The sequence below is a fragment of the Saccostrea echinata genome, unplaced genomic scaffold (genome assembly GCF_033153115.1).
Source record: "Saccostrea echinata isolate AGI-Se365-2 ecotype Australia unplaced genomic scaffold, CSIRO_AGI_Sech_v1 ptg000030l, whole genome shotgun sequence".
Taxonomy (NCBI): Eukaryota; Metazoa; Mollusca; class Bivalvia; order Ostreida; family Ostreidae; genus Saccostrea; species Saccostrea echinata.
The window spans coordinates 21,165,119-21,182,627 of record NW_026889779.1 but is presented as its reverse complement, the minus strand read 5'-3'; the positions used below and the strand labels follow the sequence as shown (position 1 = coordinate 21,182,627).

Sequence of the window (17,509 nt, the reverse complement as noted above, 5' to 3'; positions counted from 1 at the left end):
GGATTAACTCCTTACTTCGCGACTCTAGAGCAGACGCTCTTACCACTGCGCCACGCGGGCGACTAAGATCTTGTGTAAAGGTGATGTAAATGAAGTTCAAAACTATTTGTTTTCTTTCATAATATGAAATAAACAATGCGATTCCATTTGGTTAATATTTTAATTTAATAGTATTAATTTAAATGACTGGGATAAAGATTTATATTCTGTGAAGCATGGAATATAAATAAATAAAAACGTAAACTTTAAGATAGAAATTTCATGTGAATATGTTTATGTATAATATATAAATTATTTATACCCATTTAACAATCAATTTAGCGTCGAAAATTTTTATGCTTACAAATTCAGATCAAATTTTTAGTGAAAAGTCAATGGTATGTCACCTTGGATTCATCTCGCATGTGCTCCATAAGCGCTTTACAGTATATTGAGTGTGTGCGCGCATTCCAAAAAAAAAAATGGTCTTAAAACACACGCAAGCTCTCAAGGGTGCTGGGAAATAAAAATCGTTTATGTTAATATATAATTAAAAGAAAACAACATATAAAAATGTTCATTAGTCTTTATCTAAGTACAACACATTATAATTTTTCAGAAAAAGTTGGTTAGTCTTTGCTTCAAAACTTCCTGTTCAGAATGAAGAGCCATCTATGTACGAGCCATAAAGACCTGAATACATCATGATTTTCTCAGGCAATGACCATTATGGCCGAACCTGGAACTAGAACTAGACTCATATTCATGTCATAAAGATTAGATAATTATAATTTTCGTGCAGCTGGTTTCCTAGAGGACCAAAAATAAAGAATATTTCTTTTCTGATTAATACAGGCATGTAGTATCATTATCAGAAAAAAGGAGAATTGTCCAAACCCGAAAATCCTATTCCGTTGGAGAAGGAGTAGGGGTGGGCTACAACTTACTTTCACATTTCGAATTTCATTAATTCATTACCAAATTACCGTACTTTTAATATGCTACAATAAAATGATGGGTACAATCTAATCAAAATTAGACTATCCATTTTGCTTTTAGTAAATCTGTTCGTCGCTCGTGACAAATACCTGGTTTATATTACGAAGAGTGAGTTGAAAGTTCCAATTTAAATTTGATTGCGAAGAGTCAATCAACCTTTCAATGTACATTGTCCATTGTAAAAGTTTATGTTTGAAAAATGGTGACACCCCTAGCTCCTCCGATACTATATATGTGCCTGTATGAATCAGCAAAACCACTCAAAGTGCACTGTTACCATGCATAACCATTGTGAGCTTAATGTTTAGAAAGGTATAAATGTATTTTCATTAAAAATATCACGAAGTCCTATCCTGGGGTCTTAACGTTGGGTTCTGGACCGTAAATTTTATTGGTAGATGGGTTATTGTTAATTATAATCATACAAACTCTACCTGTTAAATATCAATGATCAGAAAGAAAGATTTTCAAATATTTACTAATTTAGGATTAGACAATACACTCGAACATATTAAAGCCCGGCTTTCAGTACTTTCAGTACTTTGATTTTTTTTACTAATATAGATCGAGACGTCACCATATACTGGTGAAGGACTTCATACTCGGCACGTAGGGTCTTTGAGCAGTGAAGGTTCTTTATCGTGCCAACGCCTACCATGACACGGGAACTCCAGTCAGCCATTAATTTTGTACAACATCACACTCGGGTTTTCATGCCTAATCCGAAAGACCTTCATGCATGCTGGGCAGGGCTTGGCGAAGGAACAGTCTCTACCTACATGACATTTGTATGTTTAATGTATGTTTGCGGCGGCGGACGAGAATCGAACCCGGGCCTCCCGATTCACGAAGCGAACGCCCTACCACTAATCTACCGTGATCGGTAGCGTATTTTATTAAGATATTGTAAAAAGCAATTTGAATTTCATACAAATTTGCATATAAACTCTCTCATTATCAAAAAAAAAGATGTAATTTAAAGAATCATTCACTGTGGGAATTTATTTCCATCAAGGGCAGATAACGCTAAAAAAGGTACAAAATGACCCACTTTCAATTAATACTAGTCATGTGAATTTGGTTGTATAAAGAATCAAATCAATGTCCCCCCCCCCCAAAAAAAAACATACATGTATTTAATTTCCCCTAAATAGAAACGAAAGTAACTAAAGAAGTAAAAATGGCGACACCGGAAGATAAAGACTGTGTTCTGAAATGTCCAATTTGTTTAGAAAAAATGAAATTGCCAAAACAATTGCCTTGTTTACACACGTTTTGCGAACAGTGTATCCAGAGCTACGTACAAGGAACACATACGGGGGAAGAAGACGAACGCTGTGTATTCCAGTGCCCAATATGTCGGATGGAAGTTACCTTGCCGAACATATCTTCGACTGAATGGACTCAAAAGCTACCTACAAATCATTTAATGATGTCTCTTATTGACTGTGAATCAACGGACTCGGAATCAAAAGTAATATTCTGCACCCCGTGCAAGCACGCCAACGAAAGAAATGCAGCAAAATACCATTGCACCGATTGCAAGGAATGTTACTGTGAGCAATGTCTTACATATTTCCATAAACGAAAGAAGGATAACAATATGCATAATGTGACAAACGTAGACGAGACAACACTTTTAAAATCACTAGAAGTAGGGGAGGCTTGCTGTATCCATGCAAACAAAGATGTGGAAGTGTTTTGTTTTGATCATCAGGAACTCTGTTGTAGCATATGTTTTGTAACCAAGCATAGAAAATGTGTTGTTGTAAAGACCCTTGATGAAATTGAAAACGATGAAAACACAAATACTGATATAGAGGAATTCATTTGTAAACTAGACGAAATCGAGAAACGAACGGAAAGAAGCCAAAAAGATGTAAGGGAAAACAATGAGTTACTGAAAAGGCAAAAAGAACAGCTTTTGCAGTTGGTGTCTGAAGTTGTCACAGAAACTAAATCTATCCTGGATGAATTACACAATGAATTTGTAAAATCAGTTGAAAAAACCTTTTCACATGCTGAACAAATGCAAGAGTTTGGTCTTGATTGTCTTAATGGCTTTCAAAAGACCTTAGCTGAATGTAAAAAATTAACCAAAGCGATCCAGGCCAAAGGCAGTAGAAAGCAAATGTTTGTTACAAAGGAAAAGGCGAAAATAGCTGTAGATAAACACTTTGAAAGACTGGAGAAGACTTGCTACTCAACAAAAACTGACTACGTAATTGACATTGATGAAAAAATTCATAAAATGAGAGATTGTTTAAAAATAGCCACTTTAAGGGATCAACAATCCGATAAAAGTTCGTTAAAAGAGATAGAAGAAGCAGTGAGACAATTGGGATGTCTGAATAATTTCCAATCATTCCAGCATACGTTCAGTGTGCTCTTATTGAATTATCGAAAGGGCAAACTCTCTAGTCCATCTTTCGGTTTTCAAGATATGACTTGGGTCGTGGTTTGTAAAAGGCATGATGATGCCCTAGCACTCTTTTTAAGTTGTTCGGGAGATGACAGATGTACTGAATGGACATGTAAATTGACAGTAGAATTCAGAATTATAAATTCGGACGACCGAGGTAAAGATGTGACATGCTCTTTTACTGACAAGTATTCCAAGGACAGGAGTTCTTTGGGAATTGCTTCTATTGTAGACTGGAAAACTTTAATATCAGAAAATAATGGGTTTATCATTGAAAATAGTATTACAGTTGTCGTCAGAATATTTAAAGTTGTGTAAAAAAAAATGTAATTTTTCTAAATGATATAAATACCATTTATACAATTACATACATGTAAAAAGCTGTCCTTCAAAAGTAACATGTTCTAGGTAAAGGTCTTTAAGTAGAGTTTGAAAGTATGTTTCTGAAATTACACTGGAAAGACATCGTTTTGTTTTCTTTGATTGAATCTAAAACGTTAACAAAGAACAAGGGCGCTTTTGATTGACATTCGGCAGGAATCTGGGCGCACTTGAAAAGTGAAAATTTCATTGATCTGTCACATGAAATTTAGCATTCTTTTCATGTATCGGGTTCCGGTGAAATAGGAAAGGGAAATATTTTCTCGATATTATATTTTGACTTGCGAAAAAAGAACTTGAAAATTGGCTAGATGAGGTCATTTGGTACAAAATGTTACATTTTTAAACACTTTTTTCTAAAAAAATTGTTATCTCTGAGTCATCTCTTCATGAATTTGAAACGTTATTTGTGTGCATTTTAATTCAAAGAAACTAACAAACATTTGTAAGAAATGGAGAGAAGATTCAGAGACGATAAAAAATTAACTTTTTTCCAAAAAAAATTCCAATGTGTAAGTGAGGTGCTTCATTGTCGCTTTTAAGACCGTAAAGTATGTGTAGCGGTGATATGGCTCAGTAGTATGCGTTATCCGTCCAGTGCAATGAATTTGAAATATTTTTGGTTCGATACTCGCATTGAGCGTTAATATTTTTTTTTAGCACAATCAATTCTTTTGTCAGTTTAATTTTATGTATTGATTTATTTTCAAATAGATAAATTCTGGTTGTGTTGCACCGAAAGCGAAAGCAATTCTTCCAACCTTTTGATACCCTTATATATACATGTACTTGTAATTGCATTTAACTATACCCTATATGTGTTTATTATTTATGTGAAGCGTTGCTAAGTTTTACATGTAGTAAATATTAAGATGAGCGGACTGATATATTAAATTTGACAAAGTATTTCAAACTAAATGTAACTTTTTTTTCCATGTGCGCAACTTTGTAAAGTATGTCCAGGTGTGGTCAGCCGACCAAATTAAACTATAAATGTTTCGTACGCCTTATTCCTGCAGATCACACGCCAGTCACGTCCATCTTCTTTATTTATTCACTGCAATATTTAAACATTGGAATTGAATTTTTAAACACACACCAACTTTTTTTTAATTCGCGCTCTGCCCGAGATTAGTACATATCACTTAATTCAATATGTAAGATGACTTTTCTAGTAGGCGAGCGGAGTTTTGAAGCTGTTTACGGAGATGAAAGAAATGAAGACAAGCATGCCATATATGGTTGTGTAAATAAATTATCGAAGAAGAGAATGGCAATAAACAGTCTGCCAGTGCATTTTTTAAAAGGGTAAATAAATTGCAGCCATTCGGGGAGGGGGGGGGGTACTCCATGTAATTCGGGGTTAGATATCTTGTGTTTTTATTATACAATGGGTTTTAAAAAATATTACAAAAACAATTAAGTACCTGTGGATACAGCCCACGGAAAAATACTTGCATTCAGGAAAAAGGAGGTTAATGGTACGTTGTACTCTACCCCCTATGCAAGCAAGCATATGGAAGGTAAAGTGCAGAGACTGTAAAAAAGTTACTGTTAACAATGTCTAATGCCCATGAGAACAAGAAAGGCACAAACATAGTGATGAATGAATGTTCCAAGTTAACTAAGAGTTCTGACACTTTTGAAATCCTTTAAAGTAGAGAAGTCTTGCGGTTTACATACTGGCAAGTGTGGAAGGGCTTTGTATGTAACATCAGATGTATGATGCAGTATATGTTTTGAGACATAGTATAGAACGTGTATTGTAATGAAGGTTCTTAAATTTATGAAATTTCAAAAAATAAAATAATAATTATAATAATAATAATTATAATAATTATCCATTTGGAATAATTGATTTGAAGTAAAGGTGGTGTTAAGCAATAAACAGACACAAACTTGTGCAAAGACACAGAAGGTAAAAAGAAAAAAATAGTGTCCAGTAATCGAGCAGCCATTTTCTAAAGTTGCAAAGTGCTGAATGTAAGACTTGAGGGATAGGAATTTGATATTTTGCTCCTATATTGCTTTGAAGAATTACCAGGGTTATTGACCTCGTGACCTTGACCTCTGACCTATTTTAACCATATGAATTTTCAAATGTATATATCAGGCCATCTTTATATAGATTTAATTTATTTGCTGTCTACCGGCAACAGTTTTTTTTTTAATCTATGTATCAATTTCTTCTTACATAGAATGTGTAAGAAAATTCTAAAATTTATACCATTGATAGGTTCCAGCAGGGACCTATATACTAAGTATATAAGTCCCTGGTTAAAGATACTATTTGTGAGTATTTTGCCAAAACCAAACAACAAAACAATATAAGAAACACTGCTCTCGAAAGCCGTAGCGTAAATATGTCCCCTCGACCCCAGCTATGTAAATCAGACAGCATATACTTTCTGAAAGTTTTGGAAAATTTCAAAGACTGATTGAAGAAAAAGCAATTGAGGAGCTTAGCACACAAAATAAATAGTTACAACCAAAAACAAAACAGAATATTTACAGAAGACTTGAAAAAAATGAAAATGTTGGAAAATTATGCTGAAGTTAAGATAACATTATAATAACATCATCAAGAAAATAAGTTGACTATAAGAAGGACATTTCTTAGAGTATATGATCTACGTTCCCTTTAGACGGTTAATGTGCAGATTCGAAATACTGCGTGGAATCATTTTTATTCGGGGGGGGGGGGGGGGTCATTGCTCGTGTGGGCAAACCAGCATTTCAGTGGTTGGCGGGGACGTAATTTCGTGAGTAACTCGTACATTCAGGAGAAAGTAAAAATTCATGAGTTTGTTCATTTGTGGGTAAAGGTAACCCTCGAGCGTTGGTCTCCCGCGAGATTCATTATTCGTAAGCAAGAAGTATTTGTCAGCATAAAAAATTGTACATTTTAGTAAACAGTATTAAAACAAATATGTAAAAACTGCTTCAAATACATAATTCTGATGCTGAAAGTTTCAAAATAATTGTTACTTTATAAATATGTTTTAATTGTGAATATCAGGGAAACCATTTTACATTAGAAGTACAATATAGAAAATGCCTGAATGAAGATACATCAGCAAGAGTTACTGCCCTTTGCAACATTTATAAAGGTTGGAATAATTTATTAAATAAGGAAAATATTCTATTTTTTAACTCTTTTACTTTACAATATTTTTCATTACATTCCATTGAAAACATTCTTTCGAAAGATATTTTTCTATAGGGTATGGATTTAAATTAATAACTGTTTTGCTAAAACCTATGACATCACAGGAGGGTGGAATTTCCTTAAACAGTAGACGTGTTTGTGTTTTTTTCTCCATATGCCATCGGGTGATGTTGATCTTACAAAATCTAATCGAAGATAGGTTATTAACTATACTGTATATAATTCACTACTTAACGGGAGAGGGATGGATATATAATAAATGTAGAGAATCATTCAAAGTATCTAATTTAAGGCATATATTTTGTATGTAAAGGACAAGATATTCTAAGAACCCTTTTTGGCCCATGGTTTGGGGTGTCTTTTAGAATGATGCAACAGTTTATAAAAAAAAACAAAACAAAAAAAAAACAAAAAAAAAAACCCTGTTTTCACCCCTGCCACAGAATGAGTATTGGTTCTACGTAATGGAATACACAGAGGTCACAGGACGGTAAGATAAGATGTCAATTTCCGAATTATATCATTTTTATGCAAATTTTCATCGTTTTTACAGCAATTTTGTTTCAGAAAACGAGAGCACAAGCTTGCCTATCTACCAAATTTATATATTTCATACTCTAGTATCAGACGCATCTTGTGTTTAAAAATATCAGATAGACAAGCATGTGCTCTAGGTTTCCCGAAGTGAAAAGTATTTCAAATTTGATGAAATTCCACCAGAATTGGGGAAATTCGGGAAAATCTCCTACTTCTGCACACTCTTGTGGCCTCCGTGTAAGCTTTGAATCAAAATTAGTGCTGGTTTAAAACAAGCATCATTTTAAGTTCTTAACTACAAACTAACACAATTTTAACTGTGTTCTGATTTTTACATCAAATAAGGGGCCAGATTCAGCCGTTACCATACTTTGTCCTTCACCTATTTGATGATGCTAAAGCAAGAGAACTGTGTTTTATTATTAGTCCCCTACCGGTGAAACCGGAGGGGACTATAGGTTTCCTCTGAGTCTGTCTGTCAGTCTGTCCCACTTGGTTTTCCGCACTTTGTTCCTAAACGCTTGCAGATATTGAGCTGATTTTGGTATGTGAGTGTATCTTGATGAGTTACAGATCAAGTTTTGCATTTCGTTCCGCTTCATTGATTTTTGACGGAATTACGGCCTTTACAATTTTTAAGGGTTTTCCGCAATTTTCTTCTAAAAGCTTTCAGATATTGAGCTGATTTTTGGTAAACGACTTAACCTTGATTAGTTATAGACCAAGTTTGCATACACGTCCCGCTACATTGATTTTTGACGGAATTATGGCATTTCAATTCTTAACGGGAACCAGATTACACTTGCCGGTAGGAGACTAGTGTTGCTAATGCAATACTCTCAGAATGCTTGTTATATTTATGTATTTGGGGAGATTCCTACATAGACAACTTTCTTTGGTTTAGATTGTACTTCAACCGAGATTCCAATTCCACAAGATGCTATACATGATGGTTAATTCTTATATTTTAAATTAAACAAATGTATCTGAACTCCTGATCAGACTGTCGTCTGGCACTTGTCGTTGTATTAACTTTTCATATTTTTAAAAAAAATTTTAACCTCACCACCGGGTTAACTTCAACCTGACTTGCCACCGAAAATCTTCGGTCTAAATAAACCCAGTTGTGTAGATGGTCATCCTCTTCTAAGGAGAGATAAAAACGGGATAAAATCATGTTAATACCGTCTTATTCTAAAGAACAACTGGGCCAAATGAAAGAAAAAGTGAGCAAGCTCATACACCCCACGCTCCCCCCAAACTTGACAATGCAACACAGAATGAATGGCACGGTGCACTTTATATACACAGTATAATTCAAAAAGGGGCATTACTTGCAAAAAATCATCACATCAAAACTTCTTGCATATAAGGGCATTCAAATATTTGTATGTCACAAATTTAATTGGGCTAAAGTATCTAGATAAATAATGGAATCAAAATTTCTTGGTAATATACAAATCTACACATTATGTCTGAAATACCTACAAAGTTTCAGGAAATTCAGTGCAGGAGTTATGCTGACAAACTATTATTAGAATTCCTCAGTGATTTCGATTTGTTAATGGGTGTAACTCCATGTCCAACGTGTGACAATTTACACATTTAAATAATTGATGGAAACAAAATTATGATGTCGTCATATAAATTTATTTATATACTGTACTTATGAAATTATTTAAGGCAAAGCACTAACTTGAAGGGGGAGGGGGGGGGGGGTAGAACTTTTTGTGTACTTCTATCCGAAGATCGTGTGTGTATGTGTGTGTGTGAGGGTGTGCGTGTGTGTTTTGAATCATTAATATTTTGATCTCAAAATCAATAGGGTCTTTTAAGGTCATAAAATATTTCACATAAAATTTCATTTCAAAAGCTGATTCCAGTGGATTTCCTTAAGACCGCGGAACATTAACTGGCAAAATTTGAAATATGCAGCTTACGTCATTTCCATCTGTTACAATCAAAACATTTAATGATAGACAATGGAATGGGCGGGTACAATACGCACGGACGTGTAGACCCAACCATGACCCTTAGGTCTAGGATGGGGAGGCAATAGGTGTCAATTTTTTTTGGCTACAGCAATGCAAACTAACAAGCAATATTCTTTGTAGCGTAGTTGCCCTTCTGAAAAAGAGTAGGGCGTTTCCGAAAATACTTTGTCTTTTTTGTAAAATTCTCTCATTGGATCTTTCAACGTTAAGCACACTTAATTTCCGAAAAAGAGCGAAGAACCAACGGACACCGATATAGGTATATATACTAACTTGGTATTTAGATCTCGAGCACGAAAAGTGTATTCACGGCGTCTTTGTTCATGTAGGTTGTATTTATAATTGAAAAAGTTAGTTCACAATGGCGAAGGTGAAAGTGGAAACAAAGCCACTAAAAATCGGACAGCATCCGATGTTAAAACATCGTTGTGTTCGTACAAAACGTTGAAAACAGTTAAAATATAGTCCAAATGTCATGAAATCCAGAAATCTATATCACGTAACTAGAAAAAATACTACATATTTTGGAAAATCAACTGCCAGAATTATCTTGCATTGTTGCTGAATCAAGACGACTTTATCACTCAGGGGTGTGCAATTAGCATCGCCCGACGCCCGGGGCTACCATTTTTGGGGGTCGGGCTAGTGGTTTTCTGCATGCAGGTAGCCCCTTGGGCTAGTAAAAATTAAAAATATCAATGTAATATATGAAAATCACTTCCGGTATTTTCACTCATTTTTGCCATTAAATTCCCAACCAAATGAAAAGTTTCCAGGCAGCATGCCCTAACTGTTCGTAAATCTCCATAATCTTATCCATTTTGCAGCACTTCCTGACTTATTTACTTCCAAAAACGATCAGTTTTTTTCTAATCCGAATTTCCTCTATTCCTCTGTTTATTTAAAATAAAGGCAGATATCTCATTAAATTATTTACGATCACTCAATCAACTGAAAGATAAGTGTTATGTGATTTACAAAAAATATATTTCCATTGTTTTCAATAATTTAGGATGAAAAAAAAAATGATTTAACTTCGTTTTAGATGAGCTAGTGCAATGCTCAGAAAAGGGAAAAATAATTTATTTAAATTCGAATTTATTTTCTATCATAATAATTTATTTATACATGATTCAATTTAACTAGTGAGGATTAAACTTTAATTTTAAAGAAAATGACCCTAAAACCCTGATTTTTTCAACAATAATCTATTTTTTTTTTTCAATATTACATGTAGTTGTTACCCCCCCCCCCCTTACATTTGGGCTAGTAACTTTTTACTTGGGGCTAGTAACTTTATTGCTGCCACTAGCCCGTGGGCTAGTACTTGATTTTTTTAATTGCACACCCCTGTCACTGAATCACGTGATGACCTACGTCACCTCTCATGTCCTCAGTATGGTTGATTTGGTAGAATTGACATTTTGTCCATTCATATGCTTACAATATCTCCATCACCATGATCAATAGTGGCACTGCTATCCTTGAAAAGATTTTCAAAGCCCCCCCCCCCCCCCCCCGTCTTCTTCGTCATGATCAGCACATAAGTCCGTCACAAGAGATTTCTATGCTATCCTATCCTGTGCTCGCCTCTGGACACGGTCCCCACGTCCATTTGTTCTTTTTCATTTCTTTTTCAACTGATCTCCTCCAGGTCTCTTTGGGTCTAGTCCTCCTTCTCTTTCCAGTTGGCGTCCATGTCAATTAATGTAACCCTCAGGATCGAAGTCGGGTGCATTCTACATATGTGGTCTATCCACAGCCATTTTCTCCTTGTTTCCCGAGATGAGGAGTGTTGTTGATTCTCTGGTACAGCGGGGACAATACATGGGTAATAATCCTTCTCTGAGTCCCAATCAATAATGTTCTATAGGCGAAGTTAAATTGGTGGTACCTTCAATGTTAGTTCCATATGCACCAAGGGGTAATGGATTCTTATGGGTGTCATAAATGTAGCACTGGGAAAAAGTGCACAGCCTCTATCACTCTTGCATTCTTATTAGGTCGCCCAAGATAGCAGAACTATTGTAAGCATTCACAGATTTTTCATCTTCTGCTCATCCCGTTGATGCATAGCAGACCACTGACGGTGTCAGTTTATGGAAAGCTGAGTTGTACTCAAATGTGATAAACTTCTGTGCACCTAGCTCTTTTGTTGTAATTATGATCAGTTTTCCTGTTTAGTATGGTGGGCCAATTCCAGAAGCCCACTCTCTGAGTTGTTTTATGGTCGAATCTCTTATCGGATTGGGGGTTATACCTGTCACACTTCCTGTATCGTGTACGAAATCTATCCCTCCCTGATTAAGGTTTCTATGGTGTCTTTGTTATGTTGTATTTGGGGTTGCTGGCCAATACCCCTGAACTCAAAGGATCACTGATTTTCTATTTGGGTTGTCCTTCCCATAAATGAATGTTTTCCTTTGCTTTCATGGTCCTCTAAGTGGATATTATGTCTGGAATTTCTTCCATTGCATTTGACTTTTCCAAGCCGTCCAAAGGAAGTGGAGCTATTTGACCCATAGCTGGGCGTTAGGTTTGCATGCACCTATCCACATACTGAGGGACCCTGCGGTTCAAATGGGTCGTAAGGTACCCAATGTCTATCCACTATTTCGAGGAGGATTTCAATATTCTAGGCCATATAGGTTTAACTGCGGAGAGGCTTTATCTGGCAGAGAAGACAAGAGTTATGCATACCCCCTTTTTCGAAGCGAACTACTAGCTAGTGACAAATACAGATAAACAAACAAATTATACGCATCACATAATCATTTAGCAGACTTTCTCCCCTATAGTTTCATTTCGCATTGTCACCCACGTTTCTTTCTTCTTGGAAGTCCCTACTGTGGAGTAGGAACCCCTCAATCATAAAAGAAAAATATGAGTGTATATGTATTTAAATCGTATATCTATTTTAATATAATTTTATTATTTTAATAATTTTATTCAATCTTGCAGCCTGGTGTAGGGCATAAATGTAATCCCTGAAAAGTTTTTTTTTTTTTTTTTTTCATTTTTAGGAGCCATGGGTTTCTTTCAGATTGCCTTGCATTTACATCAGGCATGTAGCACGTACATTTTGAACTGATGTTGTTGACAAGAAAAGCCTTTGGAAGATTTTTTTTCTACAAGTATTTATTTTGTCCCAGCAGCCTGTCCAAATTGGACATTTGAAGTAAATTTTAAAACATCAAAAGACAAAAATGGTACCAAACCTTCCATTGTTAGGCATACACTTTCTGAACAATAGATAGATAAAAAAAAACAACAAAAGTTTGAAGTACGAAAATCGTATTTTTTTCTCTTTTTGGGAGGGGGTGGTGGTGGTGAATTTTGAATATTTAAAAAACTAAAGAATTAAATTTTAAAAAGTGTTTGGAAGTTTGAACATTTAGATTTTTGAGCTAAATTTCAAAATATGAAATTATTTCGAGTTTTTGAAATTTAGAAATTTGAAAAAAATATATTAAAATTCTAAACCTCTAATTTGACACGGACCTGACCACAATACGAGTTACCGCACTTGGCTCTTGGAAGTCATGACAGGAAGCTGACACAAATGGCGGAAATTTAAAATCACGAATTTCTTTGTTTGTTTTTCACCGGTTGCAATATCGCATTGTCTGTTGTTAAAATGTTCTTTTTGTCAAAGAAGAAGAAATAGGCAACTGCACTGCATGAGGTTTGTTATCTGTTTGTGTGGTTGCATTTTTATCCTTTTTCTCCCGTATTTTTCTGACAAATGTTCATCAAATTCACCGATACGCTTGGCTGAAGAGGGTGCATTTTGACACGACCTCGTAACGCCACGTGCGTTTTGACTCGAGAGTGTGCACTTTTTGTAGTTGGTTTGTTTACAAATGCCTAGGAATTATTTAACAGGTAGGTTGTCCAGATTTACATGATTTAGGTTGACATAGGCACAAAAAATACCCTTTACTGACATTATTTGTATAAGTAAGGAGAGGCCACTTAGCCATTTGGCCTTTGACTGTGTACTTGTACCGTGTAATAGGCCTATCATGAGTCATATCCGGATGAATGTTAGGCTAATATATTTTTTTCTGAATGTTGATTAAATGTTAATTATTGATTTTTATTGATTATAATCACACAACCTTTCCATTATAAAACATGTTGTTGAATGTAAATATATGCACGTACTAAAAAAATGTAAAGCCCAAGTTTAAAAAAGGATGGGCTTAATCTTTATTAAAGTATATAGGTCCCTGATTAAAGTGTTATCTGGTATTTCGATGTATTTTTTTTTTTAATTGTATGTATAGTAAAGTTAGCAAAATAAAAATGTCAACAGAATATTTCTGTTTCAAACAGTGGTACACAATAGGTACTGTAGTATTTATTCTGTTTTAGAGTTGTGCCAAAATATATATATGTTAAAAAGGGGAATTAGTGATCTTGGTATTCAAAGGTTAATTTCTGAATTTTTTTAAAAATAAGTTTTGCAATGAATATATGTTAACAGATTAACATTATCAATTAGTGAAAGAAATGATACAAAATGTACTGCAGTACTGTTCCTTATTCAGTTGAATTCTGCATTCAGAGTAAGAATTCATAGATAATATTTCTTAATCTTCAGATTTCTGGGTTATCACTTGTGGATGTGGATTAAGCAATTAGAATTATTTTCTGTTCCTACAGAAAAAGCAGTATATAACTGTTGTCTAAAATGCATGTTCAATGATATGCATGCAAGAGTGTATCTAAAAAAAAAAAAAAAAAAAGAAACAAGACATTTATTTTCTCCATATCCATTTCTCTATTTTCACCTGTTTACATAAAAATAAACACAAAAATCAAGATTCAAAATGAAATGGAAATATCATAGTTAGATGCAACGATAGAATACATCTTAGCGAGTGTATTATATTATGTGCAAGCAAAATTTGTCAATAAGTTCCAGTTTTAGTTTTTTTCCCTTTTTTCCCCCTTTTTTTACCTTTACAAAGATTTTGATAAATTCCAGTTTTAGTTTTTTACCTTTGAGAATAAAAGGACGTTAAGGTGTTTGAATGACGACATGTCACTTATAATTTTGGTGCCGATCTGGGGCCGAAATTCAACAGGAATCCCAATTAAGTAACTGAAACCTGTATCTTTCCAAAATGGAAGTTTTCTTAAAGAAAAACTTCCTAAGTTTATTTATGGTCAAGATTAGTTTCTCTATTTCATGTTTCTCAATAAAATCAAGCATTTTGTTGGTCAGCCATTTCGGATTCCTTCTTATTAATTGATATTTCATACACAAAATTTTGTTCTTGATGTAAGTTATAAAATATTATAACTCATACCTTAGGTATTTTTGATATTCTTGAGTTGTTATTAACAATTGCTTGTCTATTTGAAATTGCTTCTCATATGACAGGGGTTTTCTTGAAATCCCAATCTGGCCTAATTGACCTTGAAATTCTCATTTCTGTGGGCCCTAGCCCCAATACCCAAAGTACAGGCTTAAGAAAAAAAAAGCTTTACTGCGGTAATTTTTACACTGCAAGACTCGAGCTTTTGTATTGAACTTTAAAGTGACATTTCCCCACTTTTCACCAAATTTTGTGACTTGGCCAAACAAGTTCTTTCACTAAAACAGATATCACTTCTCAACAGAGAGAGGCAGCTATTCAAGCAAAGATACATTATTTGAATTTTGGAAGAAATTGGAAGTTTTATTTATCCTTAATAAAACCCTTTTCTACACCAGTTTATACAGTCTGCACACAAGATGGGTGAACATTTTGTTTGATGGACTTGATGGGAATTAGGGATGAGTAGAGCCAAAATTTTTGTATCGCAATATATCATGATTTTTTCCAAAATCATGATAATATCATGATATTATTTACACAAAATTATTACTATGATTTCAAATGAATTTCATTAACTTTTCTAACAGATATGTGAAACATAACTTTTAAGCTCACCTGAGCTGAAGGCTCAAGTGAGCTTTTCTGATTGAAATTTGTCTGTTGTCTGTCGTCGTCGTTGTCGTCATAAACTTTTCACATTTTCGCCTTCTTTCTCAAGAACCATTGGGCCAATTTCAACCAAACTTGTAACAAAGTATCCTTGGGTAAAGGGGATTCAAGTTTGTTCAAATGAAGGGCCACTCCTTCTTCCAAGGGGAGATAATTATGAATTCATAAAAAATTTATGGCATCATTTCAAAAATCTTTTTCTCAAGAAACACTGTGCTTGAAAATATGAAACTTATATAAATCGAAGCATCCTCAGGTAGTGTAGATTCAAGTTTGTTCAAATCATGATCCTCAGGGGTAGGGTGGGGCCACAATGGGTGATCAAAGTTTTACATAATAAAACATATATAGGAAAAATCTTTAAAAATCCTCTTCTCAAGAACAGCGAAGCCATGATTGGTCATATTTATATGGAAGCATCCTCAGGTAGTGTAGATTCAAGTTTATTCAAATCATGACCCCCAGGGGTAGGGTGGGGCCACAATGGGCGATCAAAGTTTTACATAGGAAAAGTCTTTAAAAATCTTCTTCTCAAGAACAGCAAAGCCATGGTTGGTCAAATTTAAATGGAAGCATTCTCAGGTAGTGTAGATTCAAATTTTTTCAAACCATGCCCCCAGGGGTAGGGTGGGGCCACAATGGGCGATCAAAGTTTTACATAATAAAACATATATAGGAAAAATCTTTAAAAATCCTCTTCTCAGGAACAGCAAAGCCATGATTGGTCATATTTATAGGGAAGAATCCTCAGGTAGTGTAGATTCAAGTTTTTTTTTTTCAGATCATGACCCCCAGGGATAGAGTGGGGCCACAGTGGGCGATCAAAGTTTTACATAGGAATACTATATATAGGAAAACTCTTTAAAAATCCTCTTCTCAAGAACAGCAAAGCCAATGTCCATGATTGGTCATATTTATTTGGAAGCATTCTCAGGTAGTGTTGATTCAAGTTTGATCAAATCATGATCCTCAGGGGTAGGGTGGGGCCACAATGGGTGATCAAAGTTTTACATAGGAATACATAGGAAAAAATCTTTCGAAATCTTCTTAAGAAAAACATAGCCATGATTGGTCATATTTAAATGGAAGCATCCTCAGGTAATGTCAATTCAAATTTGTTCAAATCATGAACCTTAGGAGAATAGGGGGGCCAAAACAGGGGATCATAGTTATACAAATATATATCAATAAAAATTTTCTTCTTAAGAACAGCAAAGCCATTATTTGTCATATTACTTCAAAAGCATCCCTATGAAGCATAGATTCAAGCTAGTTCAGATCAACCCCTGAACCACTTTTATATTTAAACTTTTCAAGACTAAACTGATTTCTGCATTTTCCTAGCCAGAGTGCTCAGGTGAGAGATATGGCCCCTGGGCCTCTTGTTTTCATTTTTTTAATATATTAATAGAGCATATTTGGATGGTAGGATGTTTTACTATTTTACATAATTTTTTAACAATTATGGTAATTCAAAAGTATGAACTAAAAATTAACTATTTCCTGAATTTAAAACAATGTTTTAAATATTGGTATTTTATTCTATGTGTCACAATACGTATCTCGTAATCTGCAAAAATATGTTATACCGATATTCTGATAAAACCACACATCCCTAATGAGAATAGAGGAAGAGATTGACATACAGCCCATAAATTTTTCCTCTGAAATACACCAAACAATATGTATCAAGCATAGATATAACCAGACATGAATATGTATCAATGTGTTTGAAATGTAAAGGAAAACAACTTGTTATAAAGTTCAGTCTCCAGACCTCTGATGTAATAGGTAGAACATGTTCATTGATTTGTAAGTAACTAAGTTCATATGTAATAAATTCCGTAAGAGAATCAACTGCGTCACACCTCAACATTAAATGTGTGGGCAATGTGTCATATTAGATATAAGACAAACCATTAAGTGTTTAAGACAGATCATTGTCTCTGGCTTTATTGATCAATTCATTCTGCATGTTTTCTATGTATATTCATGATAGTATTGAATGTTAACATAGGTAGTTTAAAAT

General features: G+C 34.5%; 1 protein-coding gene across 1 annotated transcript; it reads left to right on the top strand.

The window, feature by feature from the left end:
• Nucleotides 1-2,158: 2,158 nt before the first annotated feature.
• On the top strand, nt 2,159-3,718 carry LOC133196933 (E3 ubiquitin-protein ligase TRIM45-like). The gene has a single exon (XM_061332779.1). The coding sequence runs from the start codon at nt 2,159-2,161 to the stop codon at nt 3,716-3,718; it is 1,560 nt and encodes a 519-aa protein (XP_061188763.1).
• The last annotated feature ends 13,791 nt before the right edge of the window (nt 3,719-17,509 follow it).

Coding starts and splice junctions, on each gene's coding strand:
- LOC133196933 (XM_061332779.1), top strand. CDS start 2,159: ATGGCGACACCGGAAGATAAAGACTGTGTTCTGAAATGTCCAATTTGT.